A 24,522-nucleotide genomic window follows, 5' to 3' on the forward strand; every position below is an offset into this window, starting at 1 on the left:
GCAGCGCAGACAGACTTTATTAGTGATATCAGTACAGCAGAGGTGCCCATAGAACAGGGGAGGGGGATCCATGCCTGGACCAGTCCCCTCCTTCTGCCCTGCTGGGCCTTATGAAGATGGGGCCTGGTCTGGACCAGTTCTTCCTGTTCCACCTCAAATACTGGGGATGGAGAGCCCAGGACTGGCCTTGCTTCCTGCTCCTCTTGTCTTAAATCCAGTGTTATCATTTCCTTGAAGGGATTAGATCTCTTCCCACCCCAGCCCTTAGGCAGGGAACCCAGGGGTACAGAAGAAGGGTAACTTTGGGGGACCTGAGACCTCAAGAATAGTATCCAGGGCTCCTTCCTGCCCCATACCCTTGAGTTCCCTGGGGCCCAACATGAGCAGGTGGAGGGAGGAGTGGGGCATCTTCATGGGGTCTGGGACCCAAGACGTTTGGGCTTAAGGGAGCCCCACAGTGACTGAACACCCCTGCGGACAGTCCAACCTACACGCCTGGCAACAGACTCTGCAGGGGGTGCTGGGAGGCAGGAGGTGGAGGTCTGGGAGCGGGCATCTAGACACTTCTGGTAGCGGAGCTGCAGAGGCAGAAGGTGCACTCACTTTCCAGTCTGCCCCGTGTAAGGTCCCATCACCACCCTGCTACCCCACTTGCTTACCATGCACGCAGCCTGCACAGCCTCTGAGAGGCTGGCAGCGTTAGGCTCGCACCAGAACATGTGGCAGCAGAAGGAGGCTGGGCCGGCAGCCATGATGAATGCAAAAGTGTGGACATCTCTGCCCACAGCCAGGAAGGAGAGGAAGCGTACCCGACACTCGCCTAGAACTGCCTCTGTCTAGACGGAGGGAAGGAACCCAGTTAAAAAGGAAAAATCCTCAAACTCAGGCTCTTCCCCTCACCCCTAGATTCCCACCATGGCAAGGCACAACCAGGCCTTCTTCTACCCCAGCTGTTTACCTACCTGCTGGTGCAAGATAGTTAGGGTAGCAGGGGCCACACTGACATGACTTGGGGTCCACTGCTCACGGGTACTGGAGGACAGGACTGACTCCAGAGCCCCATTAATCACATCTACCCCTAGAAGACAGGGACACAAACAATACCACTGAAGGAAGGGTGAAGATACCCCAGCTCTGCCCTTGACCTTCAGCCCTACTAAACTTGGGGCCCTTGCTCCATCCCCACTCCACCAACCCACCTATGGCCCTGAGGACAATGCTGTCCAGATGTCCCTTTCTTGGTGCTCTCTTCCTCAATTTGACCCTCTCCTGATTTTTTTTTTTTTTCTATCTTGAATCCTAGGCTTGTTTTCTTCACTGCCTCTGCCTCTTCCTCCAGCCTCCTAAACTGACTTGCCCCCGCTCCCCTCATTGCCCAAGGTTCTTGTGTGTGTGTGTGTGTGTGTGTTTCTAGGGATTGAACCCAAGGACACTCTACCATTAAGCTACATTCCCAGTCCTTTTTGAGTTTTGAGACAGAGTCTTATTAAGTTGCTCAGGCTGACCTGTAATTTAAGCAGGTTAAGTAGCTGCTACCTGCCTCAGCCTCCCAAGTTGCTGGGATTAAATGTGTGTGCCACTGCACCCAGGCTCCTACCCAAGTTCTGCCCTCCCCACCCGAACTCCCTTAGTGCTCACCCATGTTCAGATACTGTACTACTTCACAGAGGGATTTGACTTCTAAATCACCTAGGCAAGTACTCCCAAGAACCACAAATTTAAAATTTAAATTTTTTTGCAGGGGGGGGGTGGTACTGGGGAGTCAAACCTACAACACTCCACCATTAAGATCCTCCAGCCCTTTTTTTATTTTTAATTTTGAGACAGGATTTTATCAAATTGCTGAGGCTGGTCTTGAACTTATGATCCTCCTGCCTCAGCCCCATAAGTCACTGGGATTTTGGTTTATGTGCCCGTTTTTGTTTTTTTAAGATAACCATTCATGTATAACTAATTAGAACAAATTTTTTTAAAAAAAAGATATCCATTTAAGGAGGGTTTACTCTATCACATTGTGCTAAATCATTATAATGTATTATCTTATTTATGCCCACAATATAATCTTACATAGGGTATTTTTATTACCACCTTATAGATAAAAAAATTGAAACTTATAGACTAGGTAATATATACAAATCACATAAAGGAATAAGGATCTGCCTTTCCCCTACCTCTTTCTTCTTTATATTCTTAGTTTTCAGAACAAGAAGGACTTTCACAATCTTAGTTCTACTCAAAACCTTTTTCTTTTTTTTTGTATGAAGGATTGACCCAAGGGTGCTTTACCACTGAGCCATAACCCCAGCCCTTTTTATTTTTTATATCTGAGACAGGTTCTTGCTAAGTTGCTGAAGTTGGCACTGAACTTGTGATTCTAATGCCTCAACCTCCTGAGTCGCTGGGATTCCAGGCATGTGCCACTGTGCCCAGATCAAAAATTTCTATAGTGTTCTCAATGAACAAGGTGTCTTGACTTTTTTTTTTTTTTTGGTTTGTTTTGGGGTTCAGGAGATTGAACTCAACCACTGAGCCACATCCCCAGCCCTTTTTAGTATTTTATTTAGAGACAAGGTCTCACTGATTTGCTTAGCGCCTCGCTTTTGCTGAGGCTGGCTTTGAACTTGTAATCTTCCTGTCTCAGCCTCCCAAACTGCTGGGATTACAGGCATGCACCACCACGCCCAGCAAGGTATCTGAATTTTAAATAAGTCATTATTCCATTAAAACACAATGTTTTCCTTCACCTGAAACTACTTTTAAACACTGCCATTTATGCATCCCACTTTTGCTTGAATGCAGCAAGAACCAATCCTGGAGTACACAGCTCAATAGAGGCATGGGTTCCAGTCCCAGCTGTATTCATGCACTGACTAAATGGCCTAAGACATCTTCACATAGGGTCAACACAAAAGGTACAAGCCTCTGTGGTCCATGCCCCTTTCAATGCCTCTAAGTTCCTATTGGGAGCAGATCACATGGCTGCTTTGTGAACAGAAGACAAAGCAAAGGATAAATGTCTTCCTTGAAAATCTCCTCCAATCTTGGCCTTGCATATCTTACCTCTGGCTGAATCAAGGCCAAACTCCTCTCCCAAGTGTGCAAGTCTTTCCAAAACAGGTCTCATCTGAGCTGTCAAGCCTCATAATTTTACTGCTCTCTGAGCTTCAAATGACTTATATAGCATTTATTAACATCTAATCTTGGCAAATGGACTGCTAGGCAGATGGGGAATATAAAGCAAGAGAGGAGGATGCCCTCGTGGGACACAGACTGTAATGGAGAAGCCTTTGTCTGGAGTGCCCTTACTGCATTGGCTGTCTGAGAGTTCCAGATTCTCATCTTTCAGGTCCTGGCTCAGAAGCCTTCTCCAGAACAGGGAAAGGACAAGTCTAAGACAACTCTTACCACAATACCTTGTAACTGCTGGAAACTCTTTTTTCACACTAGACTGTGGCCATCTCAAGAATAGAGAGCATGTTTGGCTCCTCTCTAAGTCCCTAGTCCTAACACAGAACTTATCTGCTGAAGGAATTCAAGATGCATGACTAAGTCACCCTCAAGGCAGCATGGGCAAACGCACTTAACTGGTAAAACCAAGTAACACAGGAATCTACAGAAGCGTAATCACACGGGTAGGAGTGGATAGACCAGGTCACACTGCAAGGGAGCCTCAAAAACAGGACAGAGGGGTATGATGTCTATGAATTTAGGTCAAAGCAATGGGAAAACTCTAAGTTCACAGAGGTGAGAGGGACATCAAAGTCAAACTGCTGAATATGTAGATAACTATGGGGGTGGAGCCTAGTCTCAGAGTCAGAACATATTGACACAGAGGTGACAAAAGCAAGGAAATGGCTGGATGCCAGAGTGCACACCTGTAATCCCAGCTTCTTGGGAAGCTGAGGCAGGAAGATTGCAAGTTCAAGGTCAGCCTGGGCAATTTAGCAAGATCCTGTCTCAAAATGAAAAGTAAAAAGGGCTAGAGATATATCTCAGAGGTAGAACACTACTGGGTTCAAACCCCAGTGACAAAAATAAACAAACAAATAAATAAATTTAAAAAGCAATGAATGTGGTATAGAAAAAGGCTGTCAGATTTGGTAACAACTCAGGACTAAAACCTACACCCTCACCATCAGACTCATACTTCTAATCTCTCTTATCTAGCTATACTTGTTTTGTTTTTTCCATATCAGTTGTAGATTTCTAAAATACTATATACTTTATTTTATTGTCCATCTTCCTTTGCTATAGAATGTAAGCTACTTGAAGACATGAATTTTTTTAGTTTTGTTCATTAATGTATGCCCAGACCTGGAATAGTACTTGATGTAAATCAGGTACTCAATAATCATTTGCTAAATAAATGAATCATTAATGAATGAACACTGCAGCTTCTGGAGAAGCAATGTTAAAAGGGAGGTTAAAAGGGGAATATAAATAGTCTGACCTGGTAGTGCATGCTTGTAATCCCAGCCACTTGAGAGGCTGAGACAGGAGGATCACAAGTTCAAAGCCAGTCCCAGCAATTTAGTGAGGCTCTAGGCAACTTAGTGAAACTCAGTCTCAAAATGAAACATAAAAAGGGCTGGGGATGTGGTTCAGTGGTTAAGTAGTCCTGGGTTCAATCTCTGGTACCAGGGGGCGGAAAAGGGAGTATAGACAAAGCAGGAAGTGAGCTTAGAAACCACCTTAACCAGAACAGAGCTCTGTGTAAGGTGGTAGATTGAAGAGTAAAAAAAAAAAAAAAAAAAAAAAAAAACAGACAAGGGAGTGAGGCTAATAGCTTTAATTAGAGGAGCCAAACAGGGGTTAGAAGTTGAGGGTGAGGAGGAGGGAACACATGCAAAGGTTTACACAAAGCCTCCTGTTCCTTGAGCATGCTATGCTCACCTCTAGCTCCAAGTTTTTGTCAGTGAATCCAACTGGAATACCTACTCCTTTACAAATCCAAGCTTTCCTTCAACACCTCAGTCCCCACCTTTTCAAACAAGGGTTCTCTCTTTCCAAGTAAGGTTTTGGTCATTAAAATCAGCATGGTTTGAAGCAAAGAGAAGAGATTTAAAGATGGTCAGGGTTTGGGTTCTAGGACTACCATTTTTGGCTCTGTAGGTAATTTGAGGCAAATCTTGTTCATTTATCCTTTATTTGTTTATTCATTTACCACACATGTTTATTTCTTCCTTGGTGTCATTTGACACATAACACCTGACAAAGACACTCTGGGAAGCGGTCCTTATTTTTCCCTCCCATCTCTTTCCTACTCTCACTATCCTTGGAAGTGTAATCTTCTTCCACCCATTCATTAAATGTTGGAAGGCCCCAAGGGTAGGCCCACACACTTCTCTTTAGCTCTGCCATCTAGCTACAGCTACTGCAAGGGCATCCTAACTGAGCTACCTACACTTTCTCTAACTTCTTAACATCTTTCTTCATGGTACAGCCAAAGTGAGCTTTACAAAATACAAATCTACTTATGTCCAGTACCCTCCTGAAATTTTTTCAATGGTGTTATGGTTTGGAAAGTGTCCCTCAAAGGTCCATGTGTTAAAGGCTGATCCTCAGCCTATGGCACTATTGGGAGGTTGTGGTACCTTTAAGAAGCAGGGCTGTGGGCTGGGGCTGGGGCTGGGGCTCAGTGGCAGAGCTCCGGTAGAACCCATGTATGAAACAATGGGTTCAATCCTCAGCACCACATAAAAATAAACAAATAAAATAAAGGCATCTACAACTACAAAAAAAATATTAAAAAAAAAAAAAAAAGAAAAGAAGCAGGACTAGTATGAGGTCTGCAGGCTGGGGACACGACCTTGCCCTTTAAGAGGACTATAGGACCTTGGCTGTTTTCTTTCTCTTTGCTTCCTGACCATCAAGTGAATCTTCCACATGATCCTGCATGATATGTTGTTTACTACAAGCCTAAAAGTAATGGAGCCAACTGATCATAGGCTAGAACCTCTGAAAATGAGCCAAAATAAGTCTTTTCCCTTAATAAATTGATATCCCACGTTTTTGTTATAGTAATGGAAACTAACAAAAATGGCTCCTTGCTGCCCTCTAGCCTGAAGATGAAATCATTCACCTGGTCCCTGAGGTTCCTCACAGGCTGACCATTGCCCAGCCCTCAGCCTGGCCTTGCTCTGCTAGCCTTCTCTCAGTGCTTTCCAAGTACCAAAGTGCCTCCCACTCTGGACCCTCACACACACACTGTTCATTCTTCCTGGAATGCCTTTCCCTACCCTGCCCCTACCTCCTTCTCATTTTCCTACATTATTTTCTATTCATGTTATTTACTTTAGTTCAAATGTCACTTTCACAGGGAAGTTTCTTCTGATTCCCCAGAATAGATGAAATTCCTGTTACATCTTGCTACTTTCTTTCCAAGAATAAATAAATTTATTATTACCTTTGCATTTATGTGATTATTTGGTTCCTTTGCACATCTATAATTCCAGTGACTTGGGAGGCTGAGGCGAAGGATTGCCAATTTGCCTCAGCAACTTAGTAAGGCCCTAAGCAACTTAGCAAGAACTTGTCTCAAAATTAAAAAAAAAAAAAGGCCTGGGGATGTAACTCAGTGGCTAAGCACCCCTAGGTTCAATGCCCTATACTAACAACAACTAAAAAGGAAATACTTGACAACAGTAAAGCATGGGCCAATGGTGCTTACTGCTTCTTTCTCTGGATGCTCATGGCCCACAGCTGGTGCTAAAATACCAAACCCATCTTCAAACTGCTACCTGGTATCTTCAGTCACCTACTACCTGTACCCCAAACCCACAAAAACTTTTGCACAGAATGTAGGAGTGGGATATCCTTCTGTGCCTGGCTCAGCATCAGTCATATGACAGGTGCTCAGTGAAGGCATGCTGACTATTGCTATAAGTAAGTCACAGGGTACAGCCAAGACAGAGATATGGAGAGATGGGATGAATTCTGAAGGGCAAGGAGACACCAAGTGTGAGGAAAGTCCACTAGAAGAAGCACTGGAAGGTAAAGGGCAGGGGCAGAGCTCTGGGATCAGGTTGATGGTCCCTGGGTAGAAAGGACACACATACCAACAGGTTTAGCAACAGGCACATTCCCCAGGTAATAGACTTGGAACTTCTGTACCAATTCATTCTTAGGTGCTGGGAATTCCACTGTGGAAAAAAGAGGAGAGTCAATTGTGATGGTAGACCTTGCTTAGACCTCATCTCCAATAACCAGGGCATAACCTGGACATTTGCCAAGCCAAGGCCCCATCTCCACTTCTTCTCCCTGTTTCCCTTTAACCAAAATCTCTTCACTATTTGATCCAAAGTACTCAATCTCTTCTTTGGTTGCCCCACCTTTGCCAACAAAGTTGAGCTGGACCTGGTGGGATTGTGACACTGACCTTGGAAAGGGACATCCACAAGTTTAGAGTGGTCCAGAGAGAGTCCATTTACCAAGCAGCGAGCATTGCGCCGTTCGGCCATGATCTGAGGAAGGAAGGAATGGACAGGAGGAGAGGGGGGTGTCTATTAGAGCTTCATGGCCATGAAACCTCCCATCCCCTCAGTGACTCCACCCACACCCTTGTAGAGCAGAGGTGGCAGCTGGTCCAGGGAGTGGAGGGGGCCGTGCCTTAGAGCAGATCTCATGCAGGCTGGTGGCGATGTTCTTGGCAGGTGCCTCACAGCGAAACACGTGGCACTTGAGCATCTGGGTCAGCTTATCTCGAGCTACGTAGGCAAAGTCCCTGTTGGGGGAGGGGCACCTCAGTGTCTCCCAGAGCCATCAAGTGCTGAGCCTGGCCACCAACCCACCCACATCCTCCCTGCCCATCACAGTTCCAAAACAGTTTCTGCCCTTGGACGGTGCCCTGTAGGTGCTGCCTTCTGGAGGGAGGGTAGACAGGCGAGCATGCTGAGGAAGGGCATAATGGTCAAGCACAGCAGGGAAGGAAGGGGCAGGACAGAACAGGGGAGCTAGGGTGCTTCAAGGTGTCTGATCCAGGTGAAGGAGGTGGGGATGGTCATGGCAGATAGGTATAGTACCTCTCCCTGGGTCCGGCAGCACAAGAGAGGCAAAGAACAGAGTTAGGGAGGAGGACTTGGACTGACAGATGAACCCCACCCTCAAATCCCAGGCCCTGCTCCCACCTTCCACTGTCCCGCCCAACGCCCCACACGCGAATGCTGATGATGGGCTGGGCGTGCAGTAGTGCCTGGCTCTGGGGTTCCACCAGCTTTAGTGTCTCGTCCTCCAGCTGCAGCAGCAGATCCTTTCCCTGCAGGCCCAGAAAGCAGACATTCATCATTAGTATCCCAGCTGGGAAGACAGCTGATTTCTGCCACTTCCAGCTCAGGAGACATCAGCCACAGCTGGGGGGTTTTTGCTTTGGTGTCAGTCCACCCACCTGCGGGCCTCACTCTGGTAGAGGTCACATGTCCTCTCTCCCATAACTTCTTTTATCATCCCCAGGGCTGTTAGGCAACCATTTCTCACTGTCCCAGGCTGAGGTCACTCATCCATCCCACAGGAGGGATACTTGGGGTGGCCCAACACCCCTCCCCCAATCCCCCCTTGTGCAGGTAAGCTCTCCCATCTCCCACAATTCCCCCACACTCCCGCAGCACCACCAAGTCCCTGGCTCAGGCCCTCACCTCCCCCCAGCCCCCAGACATGGGGTCATGCAGATTATTTTTGTGGTAGGAGAGCTGACGGATGCAATTGTTGACTGCCACGCTGCTGCGTCCTGGAGCCAGCTCCTCCTCAGTCATCTCCACCCAGCCTAGGGAACGCACGGCGAAACACTGCAGACACAGAGGGGATTGGGTAGAAAGTCTGAGCTGAAACTGGAGATGCCCTGGGCACAGGACACAGAATTTCTGTCAGGTGGGAGGGCATTCTGAACTAAGACTGAGAAGCCCCTTACATAGGCTATGGTCAAGGAGAGGAAGAGCTCAGGGGAGACCCCTGCTGGTACAAGGAAGCATCTAAGACTAGCCTGGAAGGGTCTGTGGCAGATCACTGGCTGGCTGGATTAAAACTGAAGAGGCTCTGTGCTAAAGACTAAAAGAACTCCTAACTTAGGACCTGGAAGCTTCACGAAGACTAAAGATACCCTCGGAGCACAGCATGAAGGGATGACCTGCATACCACACAAGGGGTTCCAATCTGAAGAATGCATACTAGTCTGGAACAAACCTTGATTCCTGGGTTGGCATTCCGTGGAGGCAGCTTCTCCTCCTCTTGGGGCAGTGGCTCTGGGCTGGAGGCAAATGGTAACACTTGACATGGTGCCCCCTATGTGGAGTCATCCCAAAGCCCTTTCCAAAGAGACCAACGCATTGCTAGCTCACTATGTCTAGTGATTCACCTGAGGCTCTGAGCTGGGAAGGGTAATGTCCCCTCCTCAGGGTCCTTCAATCCCAGTTCCATTGGGGCCTCCTCACTGGGTTCATCCTTGGGAAAGAGATTGAGGAATCAGAACCAAAATGATGTACCTTCTTCAGCTATCTCTATAGTGAAGCAGGTCCCCTCACCTACCTTCCAAAACTCTCCATCCTCAAAGCCTTCTCCATGGGCAAAGCCTGTCCAGGTGAGCTGGGAGAGGGGATGGGAGAAGTGAGTGGTTTTTTCATCCTGTTCTAGCAGCACACACCCTCTCCATCCCTGGTCAAGAAACAATAGGCCATTGAGCCTTACCTGGGACTCCTCTTGGGGACTGTTCCCTTGTGAGGGGGAGGCCTGTCCAGGGGGTTCCCACTGGGTGGTCCCTGTCGGGATGTGCCAATAGTAGGTTCCTGAGGTGTCCTGGACCCTCATCCATCCAGCCGGCAGGTCGGAATCCGTCTCGAAGGCGTTGGGGTTCCAGAAGGAATCTGCCAGGTGGGAGGCTTGGTAAGGGTCAGTCCATCCAAAAAATAAATAGCAGATCCTATGCTCAGTCCCCTCCCTGAGACCCCATGTTTGAGAAGAAGGGGTGGGGGAAAGGCTATAGCACAACATGGTTCCTGCTTCCTTCTAGAGCCTACAGTATTGATTCACCTCATGGGGGGCCACAGCAGGCAACATGGCTCAGGTCTCCTCCTGAGCTTTGCTGCTGCCTAATGTGGACACATGGAGAGAAGGAAGAAAGCAGGGAAGAAAGAAGGATGGGAGTGAGAGAGAGGCTGGGTGACCCAAATTAACCTCTTATACATCATATATATCCATATCTTGGGGTACACAAAGGTGCACATACCTACTAGCTCCTGCACACATACATGTGTACACACATATGTTATACACAAGTCCTAGCACATATCTATAAAGCCACAAACACAAGGTTATGCCAAATATAGAAAATACCAGCACAGACAGCAGGTATCACATACAGGTGCATATGTGTGTGCAGGGGCAAATACACACACCAACTCCATATTCTTGCGAACTGATATATATAAGTATAGCAATAGCTATATATACTAGCCCCTGACACAGGTGTGCAGATTCCACATCTCCACAACTGTACACATTTGTGGATACTACACATATAGGTGGATGCCCATTCAGACACAACACATGTCAGCCACATGACACTCATACCATGACCCCTGCCACATGTAGATGCAGGCAAATACATCATGTACATACATACATACCATGCATCTGTGACATACACTCCTCCTTCACCAGCAGAGCTAACCACTCCCTCCATGGTACCCAGCTCATGCATCTTCCACCTCTGCTCTCTGTGCCAGCCCCACCCCTCATCATGCCCAGTCCTGTGCTACCCCCTCACCTGGGCTGCTGTCCTGAAGGATGATGGCCAGGAAGAAGTCCTGGGAGAACATGGTGCTCATTCCTGGCCCCTCCTGCTTTCACCCTCCCTCCTTACAGCCCCTCCAGCCCTGCCAGCTGGGCTCACAGCCTGGTGCTGGGCTGCAGAGAAAAGCTCATCCCACCCCCTTCTCACCAGGGCAGAGCTTCTGCCAGGCAAGATCCTCCCCCGCCTGGAGCTCACCAGGGAGGGGCCAAGACCACCATACTAGAGAACCTCTTTGGGGTGAGGATGGGAGTAGGAAGTGGGGGTCTCATGAGACCCTAGCCTTTTCTGCTCATACCTGTTCCTCCTGACCCTGGCCACTCTCCCCCAATCCAGAATCTCCATCCTACCCTTCAGCAGTAACTTCAATGCCACAATCAAGCCTAATCTTAGGAACACCAGGAGGCTCAGCCTCTGGGGAATACCCCAGCCACCTAGATCCCTGCAGAGCCTAAAGCTCTCAGCATAAATAGGGTGTGGCTTCAAGGCCCTCAGGGATCCTTCCCCTGCCTAGAACCTGCCCAGCAATTTGAACCCAAGGGTGGTCCTTGAGGGCCTGGACCCTAGCAAGCTTGAGGCAGGGCTTGGGGCTTCCCAGCACCACCCCCCCTCACCTTCCAGGGCCCAGCTAGGCTGCAGCGTCTCCTCGGCAACGGCAGCACAGGACCGGCTGGGAGCGCCCAGACTGCTGACGTGCTTCCCGTTACCAGGGAAACCAGGAATCCTGACTGGTCCAAGAGGCAGCACTGAGGGACAGGCAGTCTCAAGACCCAGGATGCTGGGCAACAAGGCACAGAGGGGCTGGTAGTGGGTGTGGTTACACCAAAGTGTTTGCACACCTGACATGAGGTGTGCAAGGTGCTTCATAATCCTCAGCTTACGAATGAGATACACCCACAGACACCCAATGAGGAGGGGCTCTTCTTGCCCATCTATCTGCCTTCTAGGCAGTGATCACTATTTCTCCAATCCCCACATCTGGCACTCAGCTGAGACTCATCAAATGCAAGTTCTTCCCCAGAGACCCTCCATTGCACTCAAGGATTCCCTGCTAAAACCTTCCAGGAACACCAGCAACTAGGAGCCCCTGCCCTCCACAGTGCTAGGGCAGCCCTCTTTATGGAGGATTAGACACTTCTGGAATCTGGGTTCAGTTCACCATCTCATGAGTCACACACATCAATCCATCTGCCTTCCCTGTCAGCCTGTACCTTCCTGCTTCAAAGAGCTTCATCCTTCAGATCCGTCCTGGAGGGCAGCTTCTCCCCCCTTGACCATCTGGGAGGCCCTTCTGGAGCTTGGCACATCTCTCTCCAAGCACAGCCCACTAGGGCCTTTGCTTCCACACACATGCATTAATTCCAGAATGTACACTTTCCTGCATCAATTCATGCAGGCATCCACACATGAATGCAAATATTCATGTTTCATTCCTTCCTTTCTTCCTTCGTTCATTCATAAACACCTTAATAGCTAAGTCAGGTATACTCATGTGCTCAGGATTCAGTGATTTATTTAATCATTGAATGAGTGATTAAGTAAATCACTCTCCATCCCAAATCACTATCACAGTCCAGACTACTAGCATTATTTTTGTTGTTGTTTTTAACCTGGATTACTGCAACATCCTCATAACTGGTTTCCATTTTCCTATCTAGTTTCCACCAATCTGCCCAAGCCCAGCCTACCTCCTCTCAATCATCTACTCCTCCATCAAATATCAGTGTAAAAGTCACTTCTTGAAACTGACCCACTCCCCTGTCCCCCACCACCACACACAGGCAGGTAAAGATTCCTCCTACACTTCCCCAACATTCCAGCTGATCATACATATTGTAGCTACTTCTGTCTCTCCACTGGACTGTGAGTGCCAAGAGGGTAAGAACACATTTCCTGTGTAGTACACATTCCCAGCATTTAGGACAAGTATAGAACCTGGTATGAACCCAACATAGGTAGTAAAGTTCATTCATTCATTTATCATCCATTCATTTAATTCACTCATTCATGTATTTAGGCATCCCATCAACAACTTTGTGAAGATCTTAGCATGCAAAGGAGAAACTAATTTGTGCTCCATCCTATTCCCATTCCTACAAGAACTCAAACCTTTTTGGCCTTCATGGTCATAGCAACAATCACAAGAGTAAGCAGTGACCCAACCCCTCGCTGGGACTGTCCCCACACTTCTACTTTCAATACCCACAATCTCCACCAGTGCATGATCCTTAAGACTCTTCTTGTCACTCCCACCTACTTACTGAGATTTCTGCCCATACCTGCATACCATTCCCAGTTCTTGAGCACTTCTACTCCACAACTCCCACAGGCTGATAAGTGCAGCTGCTAGTGATCACCTAGAAGCCACTAAGCCTCTATTTGGCCAAGACTCACACTCCCTAGGTTTGCTAGTTAGTCACCTGTGACCTGCAGATTGACACAAGTCTCAGATTCTGTGTGGCCTACACAGTGCTTTTGGGAAAAAAACAAACAAACAAACAAAACAAAACAAAACAAAAACCAGAATTAGTTGCTAATGTTTAGAAATTGGGATATTTTATATCAATATCTAATTTTCAGTTTCTCTTGAATTGACTCCTTTGAGACTACATTTTACCCGCAATCCTAAAAATAATCAGCTGGAGTGAAACAAAGGCTGTCCCTTCTTAAGGATTGTAGGTACCAGGCTCAGTGGTACATGCCTCTAATCCCAGATACTCAGGAGGCTGAAGCTGAAGGATCACAAATTGGAGGTCAGCCTGGACAACTTTGCAAGACCCTGTCTCAAAATATAAAATAAAAAGGGCTGGGAATGTAGCTCTCAGTGGTAGAGTACCCTGGGTTCAATTCCAAGTACTGGGAAAAAAAGGCGAATGGAACAGGGTGGTGTGGGGTGGAATTGATGACCATCAAAAGACACTAACTTCATAAAAAGAGATGCTTTTGGTATACTCGATGCCACCTATGAAGTGTTCTTACAAAAACAAAACAAAACTCCTCAAATCTGAATCTGATCCAAGTTCTGGAACTTTCTACTAATTTATATGAAATCTAGGGGAAAAGGAAAATGCTAAACACCACCGAAGGGAATGAGTCTGAAAAGTCTAAAAACCCCACATCAGATAACATGGTTTCTCCAGTTAAAAAAACAAAACAAACCTGAAAAACAAGGAGAGAAATAGTGGGAACTTGTAGATTAAAAGAAACTTTAAGAGACATCAACCACAGACCTATTTGGATACTGATTTCACAGTCTGAAGTTCCTAAAAAGCAGGGTCATTTATTAGACAACAGGGAGAATGCTGACATTGACTGAGAATTTGATGATAGTAAGGAATTGCTCAAATGTTGTAGATATGATATTGGAATTGTAGTATTTTTTAAAGAGTTTTTTTCTTGCAGAAATGCATATGCAAACATTTACAGATGAAATTGTTTGTTCAAAATAACAGGCTGGGACCCAGAAGTGGGTGGGGGCATACATGTAGCAAGATTAACTATGTATTAGTAATTATTGAAACTGGATCAAGGGTAAACCAGGCTCATTATTCTATTACCTCTGTTTTTTGTATATACTTCAAAATATCCATACTAAATTTTTCGAAAAGGAATGGTGTGCTCTAAATTCATCTGAATTGCATGTTTCCTGCAAAGGACCCACAGTTTGGGGTCTGGGTATGAAGTCTACTGCCTGGTGAAAATGGGAATCTTTCCCTTTTTTTTTGCACTGGGATCAAACCAGGGGCCTCATGCATACTAGGCAAGCATTCTATCATTGAGCTGCATTCCCAGCCCTCCATTTTTTCTAATTTTTTTTTTTTTTTTTTTTTTTTTACAATACTAGGGATTAAACTCAGGGGTACTCTACCACTAACATCCCCAACACTCTACCACTTTTTTGGGGGGAGTGGGGTACTAGAGATTGAAACCAAGGGTGCTTTGCCACTGAGTTAAATCCCCAATTTTTTTTTTTTTAATTTTGAGATAGCAATTGCTAAATTGCTGACATTGACTTCAAACTTGCAATCCTCCTGCCTTAGCTTCCAGAGTTGCTGGAATTACATACATGTGCCACCATGCCCAGCCCCCCTAATCTTTACTCCCATTCACAGAATTTCTAGGTTGTAGATATAGTCTGTGATCTTCTCTGTTCCTCAGCTCTGTCCATATCTCTGTGAAATATTAGCAAATGTCAACTAATTTAAGTGTGATACACTTAATGATCAATCTTATAATATTAATATCTATCCCCCACCACACACACAAAAAAAATAACATAAGTTAATTCTTCCTTTTTTCCCTAACTTTTGGTCAATATCCTATTCCTGGCAAACTATCATTGCAATGGCCATGGTGCTTTACAAAACAAGGCATATGGATCATAAACACAAAATACTGCCAGTCTTTCCAAAGAGACTTCTGTGTGGAGGTACTGATTGCTCCCTCCAGACCTAGCCTGCTAAAGCAGCAGGCTGCCAAGCATACCACAGTGCCTCCTGCTGTATGCATTGGTGGCAGAAACACAGGACCGAGAGATCAGGCCTAAATTCAGACCAGGTTTAGATCTCAGTTCTGTGATCTTCTATAAACTACTAAACTTTTCCAGGCATCTTTTTCATCATTTGAAATATGGGCATAAATACAATATCTACATCACAGCATTATTGTGACTATTAAATATGACAATGCTGAGTAGAGGGCCAGTAAGTGCCCAATACCTAGTAAGTGTCCAATAAACTGAGTAATCCATATATTAACCATGATGGCATGCATAACAAATAAATGCATCCATCATGGCACACAGGATCAATAGAGGTATCAAACTGTCCACACACCCTCTGGATGAGATAATTTGGGCAAGGACTACTGAGGACCAAGGACATGGATTCTGCAATTCACATCTGGGCTGGCCCTGGCCTCTGTGTGAAGCCTGACCTCTGACCCCATGCCCTCCCACATTCCCATGTCAAATTCTACAAGGTACCTGTGTCCTCTGGGGAGCCATAGGAGGGGCTTCCCTGGGATAAGGTAGCCCAGCTTGAGTCCTCATCACTGGCTGCACTGTTCCGCATACCAAATAGAAGGCTGGCACTCTTGCTGTGATCCCGGGGGCCATCTGTAAGGGTCTGAGGCCCAGGGGGGCCCACACTCTCCAGGGGTTCAGGCAGCCCTGGGGGAGAAGACAAGTCCTCCTCCTCGTCCTCATCCTCATCTTCGTCATCCTCCTCGGCCTCTCCTGCTGCCTTCTCCTCTCCTTCATCTGGCCCTTGCTCTTGGGTGCTGATGATAAGGCCAGGTCCTCGAAGCCCTCGGTTGGCTGCATTGTGGGCTGAGAGCTCCAGCTCAGAGTATAGATGCATCAGACCTTTGGGGCCTAATGGTGCCATTTCAGGCTCCTGGTTGGCTTCTTCTGCCAGGGTCAAGGTCACATTGCGGTTCTGGTCACGGTGGGCTGTGGCAGCCCGCCGGAGCTGGTTCTGGCCCTCCTTTAGCCATTTAGCATTGGCAGGGCCTGGCTCAGGCCCACCACCCTCCCCCATGGCGCTGCGCAGGTCCTTGGGTCCCACAGCTGTGGCCTGCAGCTTGGCGTTGAGCAGCTGGTTGTGAGCAGCGTGCAAGGGCAGGGGCAGGCTCAGTGCAGGGCCTCCGTGGCTATTGGCATTAATGGCCGACTGGCTCAATGACGATGGAACAGACATGGCCTTGGCAGATCCTGTGGAGTGGGAAAGGGAGACCATGTTGAGCAGCTGGGCAGAACAGCAACATCCTTGTTTCTGTCTCACACCTGTGCCCTGCCTCTCATCTCTCCACATTCAGTAGACTAGCACATACTGCTCTGTGTCCCATGAGAATAAGTGGGCTCAACTTCGGTCCCCGCTCCATCACCACCATCACAGGCCAGGACCAGCTGTGCTGCCCAATGCATCCCCAAACTCCTCAGCCCTGGTCATCTGGGATAGCACAGTCAGTGCCTGCTCTGCCCTCACTGCCACCAGCAGAGCCTCCACACAATGGCTCTCTGTGCATCCCCACCCCCAGCTCATCCAACCCGAGCTTACTGTGCCAGGGACACAGCTGGCATGGGACTGGCTCGTGTGTTTTGGACACTGGACACTTAGTGTCCCTTTCTTCCTGCCACACTGCTATCCTAAGCCCCATCAATGTGAGTTCCCCAGGATGTCTGAACCATTATAAATCTCTGAGCTCAACCAGCTTCCAAGCCCTCCCTATACTAGGGCCTGTGTGGCAAGGGCGAGTAAGTGTAGAGCCAACCTCCAGAGCATGGCAGAGGAAGGACGGTCACAGAGAAAGGGACTTGAGTTCCAATTCATGGTTCCTTTAGCCAAATAAAGTTATATTTTGGTGACTATTTCTATGAAATCTCACCTTAGGCACCAGTTCCCCCTTACAGCTATTAAAATGACCCATGCCTGGGTCACCATAGAAGCCTTTGACCTAAACCCTCCAGCCCTTCAGGTCTTTGCCCAGATGTTACATCCTCAGTGAGCCCTTCTGTGACCTGTTTTAACATTGCAGACTACCACTCCCCTCCTCAGCAATCCCACATTTTTCCCACGCTAATTTAGTATTTATTTTATTTAATGATAAATAATTTTGACCCTAATTTAGATTCCATGGTGGTGAGGATTTTTTCTTGCTCCTACCCACACAAATACAGTATGCTTAGTGCCTGAACAGTCCTGGCACAGAGTAGGAAGTCAACAAAAATGTGCTGAATGAATGTATGAGTCTGGCCTCACATCTCCTCCAGGCCCCATTTTAGCACCTCTTCTGCCAGTGTCAGAAAAAAATTGGGTTATGTCTCTGTGTCTTGGAAATGGTTGGTGATGCCTCCACCTACCTCCATGTAAGTAGCACATACTGCTCTGTGTCCCATGAGAATAAGTGGGCTCAACTTCTGCCTGTTAGGTAAGAGGATCTTCTATTCTACAAAAACAGCCCACCCTACCCACCTATTCAGATGCCCTCCTCACTAGCCCAACCCAGACCACATCCACACCATGGAACTCTCTCATTCTCCCTGACCTTCCACTGCTCTGTTATTCTCTTTCTCTGATCCCCACTATAAAATGTGCCCTCCCAGGACCCTCACTGTTCCCTCCATCTCCCAATTCACTTCTCCCCACCAACCACAACCCAATTATTCCTCATCCTAAGCCCTTACCACAATCCTGACTTCAGCCACCCCTAACTATTACTCTTCTTCCCCAACAGCCTCACAGAGTTCTCTCCTCCTAACTGACTGGCCCTTTCCCCAACACAGTTTCCCCTCACTGACCACCCCAACACACACCACAGTTCTTCGTTTCTGTTTTGTTCTCAATTTCTTATCTGAGTTCCCTAACTCCCTGCTCCTCCACTAAGGAGCTCTTCCCTACTCCCCATTGCCCCAATACTTTCTACCTCCTGTGCTTAGAACAGGCGTTATACTGCCTGAGCCAGGCTCCCCCATCTCTTTAGGTCTGGGGCATGGTCCTGATGCAGGAGCCACAGCTTCCCTTTCCATGGTTTCTAGCTCCTCAAATCCTAGTGATGATGCTATGCATACATAATAGAATAAATGGAAAAAGGTTTCTGTCAATGTGTCTGCCTCACGTGTAATTGTTAATCTGCTCGATGTGGCTCCACCTGGGCAATGAGGAAACTAATGGTCATTGGAATAAAGGAAGAAAAAAAAAATAGCTCTGCCTCCACCCAGAACCACAGTAATCTTCCAAAAATGGAAACCAGATTGTGTCACTCTCTGGTTTAAAAAATTAAAGGGCTCACCACTGCCTTTAGGATAATGTCTGAGCTTATTATCAGGATACCAGAGAGTCCCTGTGAGCCAACCCCCAGGACTCAGATCTCCTCCTCCTTCCTGCCTCCTACATACCTTATACTCCAGCCACATGAACTGTGGCAGATTCTGGAATGTGTCACACGTATGGAACAAAGCCCTGGATCTTTGTTTACATCGTTCTCTCAGCCTGGAATCCTGTCTCCCCTTGTGAGAACCTCTACTTGTATTTCAAAACTTGGCTTATTTCAAAACAGCTCCTAACCAATCTTTCCTGTACTCTCCCCACCCTCCAGTGATTATTCCCTCTTGTGTCCCATAACATCCAGTACCACATGGTATAAAAGTATCTGAGACCATGTTTTATTCAATTTTGCATTCCGATTACCAAGGAGAGTGCTGTAGATCTACAAGAGTGAGCTGTCATGTGGAAGGAAAGGAAGGATGGAGGACACAGACACTGGGTTGGGAGGAATTAGGAACCGGGAAGCTTGAAACTGGCTGGGAATCAACACCAAGAAAGCCTGGGTGGTCCCACAGGGTAGACATGGGCAAGGCAGTCTTAGGGAGGGTACTACAGAATGATGAAGGGACCACTGAGAGGAGGCTCAGATGGCATAGGAGTCCTGGACAAATGCGGCTAAGTCCAGAAAAAGGGACACAGAGGAAAATTCACTTAAACCAACATTCTGTCTTAAGACTGTTTGAAGGTGGCACCTCCATAAGTTTTAGGAGGTAGAAGACCCCATGACTCTGACAGTCAGAGGGATGACAAGCCCTTCTCTGAAGCAATGGTGAAAGGAGTCAGGTTCTCAGTGGTCAGGCTAGGACCAACTTCTTTAACACTGAGAACTGTGCTCCGAGAAGGGCACATGCCCTTTGAAGCTAGGAAAGTGAAAAGCCAGCTTGACTTCAGGGCCACCCTACCAATCTGGTCACTAGGGCAGAAAGTACTGCAAATGGAATAATGAAGATCTGCTGTAAATGCTAAAGCCTGGACATCATCCCAGGTGGTGTGGCCATCATCATCTCACTTTTTGAGGTCAAAAAAATGACCAATTAGCCAGGCAGGGTGACTCACACTTGTAATCCCAGTAACTTGGGAGTCTGAGGCAGGAGGATTGCAAATTTGAAGGCAGCTTCAGCAATTTAAGATACTCAACAATTTAGTGAGACCTGTTTCTGAAAAAGAAAAAATAAAAACAGACCAACTAATCGACTTCTTCAAGAAGGAGCACAGCTCAACCTTTCCTCTCCCACTTTGAGACCTGGAGTCTCTCAAGGTATGGAAAGAGCCAACAGGTTCTAGCTCAAGGCAAGAAGATGGACTGGAACTAAAGGAGTGGTCACTAAGCCTAGAAAAGCTACTATTAGACCATAGGAGTCGAAGCTGAGTCTTGTTCTGTCAGGGGTCTTCTACCCTGACAGCTTACTAGATTCCCTGCACAGAGCTAGGCATAGGGAAGGGTGAAGAATAATAAAGAAATAGTTCCCTCCTGGAGGAGCTCACAGTCTAGGGGAAAAGAGTCACTGAGCAACTCCTTACAATGCAGTGAAATGCCAATATCTGGAATAGCATCTGGCACCTATGTGCACTTCCTATTTATCGAACAGATGATTGAGTGTTGTGACGGGGGAAGAAAAAAGCACCACCAAGCCTGGGACTTACTCTAGCCCAGCATCAGGAAAAGCCTGTCTGAGCCTAGAGCACAACTTTCCTTGGACCACCCCTACCAACTCCCCCTCCTCTCAAAGATGAACTGCTCTTCTAATTACAGAGGAAAGGGAAACCATTAATTGGGGAACACCCTCAAACATACATCACCAACTTCAGTCCCTATCCTTGTTAATCCAGCTCCCTTTCCTAGAAAGACTCAGTAACAGCTCCTACAAAGGTCAACATGATCCCATGTCATTTAATCCAACGGACACTTGTTCATCTTGGTTGTACTCTCAGTAGCATTTGACCCCGTGAACTCCTCATCTAACTTTCATTCATGGCTCCCACACTCTACATTTCCCAGTTTTCTTCCTACCCTTCTGGTTACTGTTTGTTGGCTTCTTAGACTCCTTTGCTGGCTCATCTTCCTCTACCAGCCATTACAGGCCGAATTCCTCAAAGCTCGTTCTTCTGCCCTTTTCTCTTTTTTATCCCATCTTCAGTTCAGGAATTCATTCATGCCCACAGTTTCAGTTGCTTTCTAAATACTGAGGACTTCCAACTTTACATCTCCATATCAGACTCTTCATCTGAGCTTCAGACATGTACATTAACTTTCTACTCAACAACTCCATTTGAATATTTCAAAGACTGCTCAAACTAATATTACCACTTGCATTTCTCCCCTAACTGGTCCTCTTTCAGGATCTGGGATTGTGGAATGATATGCCCAGCCATCCTGTTGTGCAGATCAGAAGTAGGGGTACCATCTGAGATACAATCTTCTCTCTCATTCCCAATATTCAATCTACACCCAAGTACTGGTCATTTTCTCTTTGAGAAAAATGTCTGGACTTCATGTACTCTGTACCTCACTACCATCAAAAAATTAAATCAAGGTCAAGGACTTTAAGGTCAAAATTCTTAGCATGGTTTAAATAGTCCTGCTTAGCCTGACCCCTACCTTGTCCCTTCTGCCCCCAGCTTTGGTTTTTATTCTCTCTAGCCTCAGTGGTTTTGACTCTTTGAAATTCTCTTCTTCTGTATGATTTCCCTTCTGCCTGGAAGCTTCTTCCTCTACTCTCTTACTACAACCTCTACTCTCTTAGCCTAATGAACCCTAATTCTCCTTTATATCAGTTAGTTCAAACATCATATTCTTTTGACCCTCTCTCCTTATTCCCCAAGCAACTTAGCTTCTGTTTTCGTGTGCTCTCAAAGCACCATACAGCTTTCCTTTGTGGTGTTTATTACATTTGTAATGTTATACTTATTTGATTTCCCTTTTAGCTTCATAAACCCAGTCTATTTTGCCTATAATTATATCTTCAGTACCTAACACAGTGCCTGGTGTATATTAGGTGCTCAAATCCTATTTGTTGAATGAGTAAACGTCATATGCTTTTTTTAAAAGATCACTCTGGGTGCTATATTGAGACTAGCTAAGGTGAGGTAGGCAAGAGGGCCTGCTATTAGAGCTGTTAAGGAAAAAAGGGTGGCAATCAAGAGTAAGTTTGATAACAGTGGGATGGAGTAAACAATGTATTTGAGAAGCATTTAGGTAATAAACATGACAAAAATTGATGAAATCAGATGTAGAGGTATAAGGGAGAGAGGTTAATCTAGAATGTTGTCCAGGATTCCAGCCTTGGAAACTGACTGGAAAGGAGTCATTTCTGAAAGCTGAAGGAAGAACAGAGTTAGAAGACAGGGATCAACTTGGGATCTGTAGGCTGGGAATTCTTATAGGAATTTCAAAGAGATGTCAAGAGGACAGTGGGATATATGAGTCTGGATTTCAGGAGAGAGGTCTGTACCAGATACATAAATTTTGAATTCATCAGAATATACATGACATTTGAAACTTTTGAGAGTGAATAAAATTCCAAGAGAGGAAGGGCAAAATGAGAGAAGACAGCTCAAGACAAAACCAAGAGCCTCCCCAACATAAAAGAGAGGAGAGAGCAAAGGAGATTGAGAAGCAGCAGACAATGCCTAGGAGAGAAGACAGGAAAATGTTTCAAGGAGAGTGGACTGACAGCCAACTGAACATTGAAAGGTAAGGGAGTCAAAGGAGAGCGTCCACTAGAGTTTACTACTCGGAGGTCTCAGATGACCTTGGCGTGGACAGTTTCAGTGGGTGTCAGGATGGAGTGGAGTGGTTTCAAGAATGAATGGGAAGTTAGGAAGTATAAATAAGGTTTTGACTTGAAGGGTGGAGAGCTGAAACCACAGCTGGAGGGGCTCAGAATGCAAGACACACACGGGCAAATTCAAAATAGATTCGGATTAACCTCGGAACCCCGAACCGAAGGTGGGAAAACTGCTCCTAATGAATGTTCCTGACAGTGCTAGGCCTCCTGGCTGAGCTGGGGACACAGCCGGCCCCAGGGCACACCCCTCGGTCGCTGAGGGCAACAGAATGCGGCTTGACAGAGCCCTGGCCTGGGACTACTGCGGGATTCCTTGCGGCCTGCTTCCTACCCCACCCCGTCCCCTTCCCAGCGCTAGACCTCCCCTCCCCCACCCCACCCCCAAAGCCCCTGGCTCCGTGTCCCCTACACTTGCCCCCTAGTTGTCCCAAGGAACAAGAGGTAAAGATCAGGGGAGCAGGTGGTGTGAGGACCAAAGCGGACCCTGAGAGGGGCAAAGACGGGTGGTCTGAAGAAGCCCGGGTGGGAGGTCCGCCCAGTCTTGGGGGGTTGGGGTGGGCTCGGGCCTGGCCAGGAGACCTGGGCCGCCACGAGGAAGGGGACTGCAGGGTAGGTCGCCTGCTGGGAGTCGGGATCCGGCCGCCGGGGTTGGGCCCCCGCAGGGGCAGCTCCTACCTGCGCGGCGTGGCCCCAGGCCCAGGTGGCGGAGGTGGCTCAGGCTGCGGGGCTCGGGCTGCGCCGCGGCTTCTCCATCACAACATCCCCCGCCCAGGAGCGCGCAGGCCGCGGGGCCGCGCCCCGAGCGGCGGAGACGCGCGGGGGAGGGGGAGGGGCGCCATCTTGGGCCAGGCGCGGGCACGCGAGCCCCTGTGGGGCTGCACTTGCTGCAGCTTTCCGGGGGCCCCACCCTGTAGGACGCGCGGCCCTCGGTGAGCACCCCGGCTCAAACCCCTTGGCCAGCCGACGTGGCTGCACCGGGTTTCCCGGGACCTCTGGGACCCCTGGCCAGCGCGGCACCGCCCTCCCCTATGGTGCCACAGACTCACCCTGCGCTCCCCGCAGGGCCCTGGCTCCGCACCCACGCAGGGCGACGCACCCGCGAGGTTGGGGCCCGAGCGGCTGTAGCTGTGCTGGGGCCGCGGCGCTGCCGGGAACGGCTAGCGGGAGGCAGCCTGCTCGGCTCTTGCGGCAACACTCCCTGACGTGCTGGTGGGGAGGCAATGAGGACACCGCGCTGGTGATAATAATAGCTCGTATTTATTGACCGCTTACCCTGTGCGGGGCTCTATGTGCAACCATATACGTGCGTTAATCCTCAAATCAGGCCTGTGCAGTCGCCACAGTTTTTATTCTTACTTTTCAGAGACTGTAGACACCGAGATTCAGAAAGGTTAAGCGACTTGCCTGCAGTCACAGTTAGTGGTGAAATCAGACTGGAAACTACTCCTGATGCTGAACATAAAGCTGTGACACAGGCCTTGCAAATGTCAAGAATAAATTGCTCCCCAGGAGAAATTCACAAGAAGGAAGAGAATTCGAATGAAAAATAAAAAGGAAGGGATGGTGGGGCGCAGTGTTTACTGCGGATTCCAGTGATCAGATCACTGACCTAGAGACCATCAAGGATAATGAAGGGCAATGCTACCCATAGGAATTCTCTAAAGGCTTACTCCCCTAGGGCTGAAGTTTAATTTTTTTGGATCTTTTACACACTGAACAACTGATTGGAGATGCATCTAAAAGTAAAGGTGTCCAAATCTTCTCTTTTTATTAGTCTTCTAAGGCGTTACACTGAGGTGAAAAAGAACCCACCCCAAGACACACACACACACACATACACATACACACACACCTCAATCTAGGTGCAGCTGCCACTTCATCCATCCCAATGAGCACCACCATCTACTGGTTTGCCCAAGCCAGAAGCTTCAAGGTTGTCTTTGAATGGACATTTACTTGACTTGAGGTGAATGTTTTGACTTTTTATTATAAAAATTTTCAACTATATACAAAAATAACAGTATAATCATATACTCATCATTCATTTTCAACAATTATCAATTCATGGTCAAGAGTTTATTAGTTTATTATAATTGACTCACCTGTAATATGTGAACTATGTACCAGATCC

The 24,522-nt window shown here is 47.4% G+C and overlaps 1 protein-coding gene across 2 annotated transcripts; it reads right to left on the reverse strand.

Annotated features, from left to right (window-relative positions):
* Window positions 1–23,560, reverse strand: Apbb1 (amyloid beta precursor protein binding family B member 1). 2 transcript variants are annotated; one of them, XM_076844150.2, is made up of 14 exons: window positions 23,438–23,560; window positions 15,762–16,490; window positions 9,676–9,851; window positions 9,517–9,573; window positions 9,347–9,432; window positions 9,175–9,238; window positions 8,631–8,780; window positions 8,127–8,254; window positions 7,609–7,723; window positions 7,379–7,463; window positions 7,059–7,142; window positions 963–1,078; window positions 660–836; window positions 1–578 (listed from the first exon to the last, which is right to left on the reverse strand). In XM_076844150.2, the coding sequence occupies exons 2-14, from the start codon at window positions 16,474–16,476 to the stop codon at window positions 411–413; spliced, it is 2,121 nt and encodes a 706-aa protein (XP_076700265.1). In that variant the 5' UTR covers window positions 16,477–16,490; window positions 23,438–23,560; the 3' UTR covers window positions 1–410. The 2 variants fall into 2 exon arrangements, with proteins under 2 accessions (XP_076700265.1, XP_076700264.1); XM_076844149.1 differs by lacking the exon at window positions 23,438–23,560 and adding an exon at window positions 23,067–23,142.
* Between the last annotated feature and the right edge of the window lie 962 nt (window positions 23,561–24,522).

The sequence above is a fragment of the Callospermophilus lateralis genome, chromosome 2, assembly GCF_048772815.1.
Source record: "Callospermophilus lateralis isolate mCalLat2 chromosome 2, mCalLat2.hap1, whole genome shotgun sequence".
Taxonomy (NCBI): domain Eukaryota; kingdom Metazoa; phylum Chordata; class Mammalia; order Rodentia; family Sciuridae; genus Callospermophilus; species Callospermophilus lateralis.

Excerpts from the sequence above, each read along its gene's own strand:
- Apbb1 (XM_076844150.2), bottom strand. The coding sequence starts at position 16,476 with ATGTCTGTTCCATCGTCATTGAGCCAGTCGGCCATTAATGCCAATAGC. Across the intron at positions 1,079-7,058 it reads GCCTGTTGCTAAACCTGTTG|GGGTAGATGTGATTAATGGG; the intron begins GTATGTGTGTCC and ends CCTGTCTTCTAG. Across the intron at positions 579-659 it reads CTGTGCAGGCTGCGTGCATG|CTCCGCTACCAGAAGTGTCT; the intron begins GTAAGCAAGTGG and ends CTGCCTCTGCAG.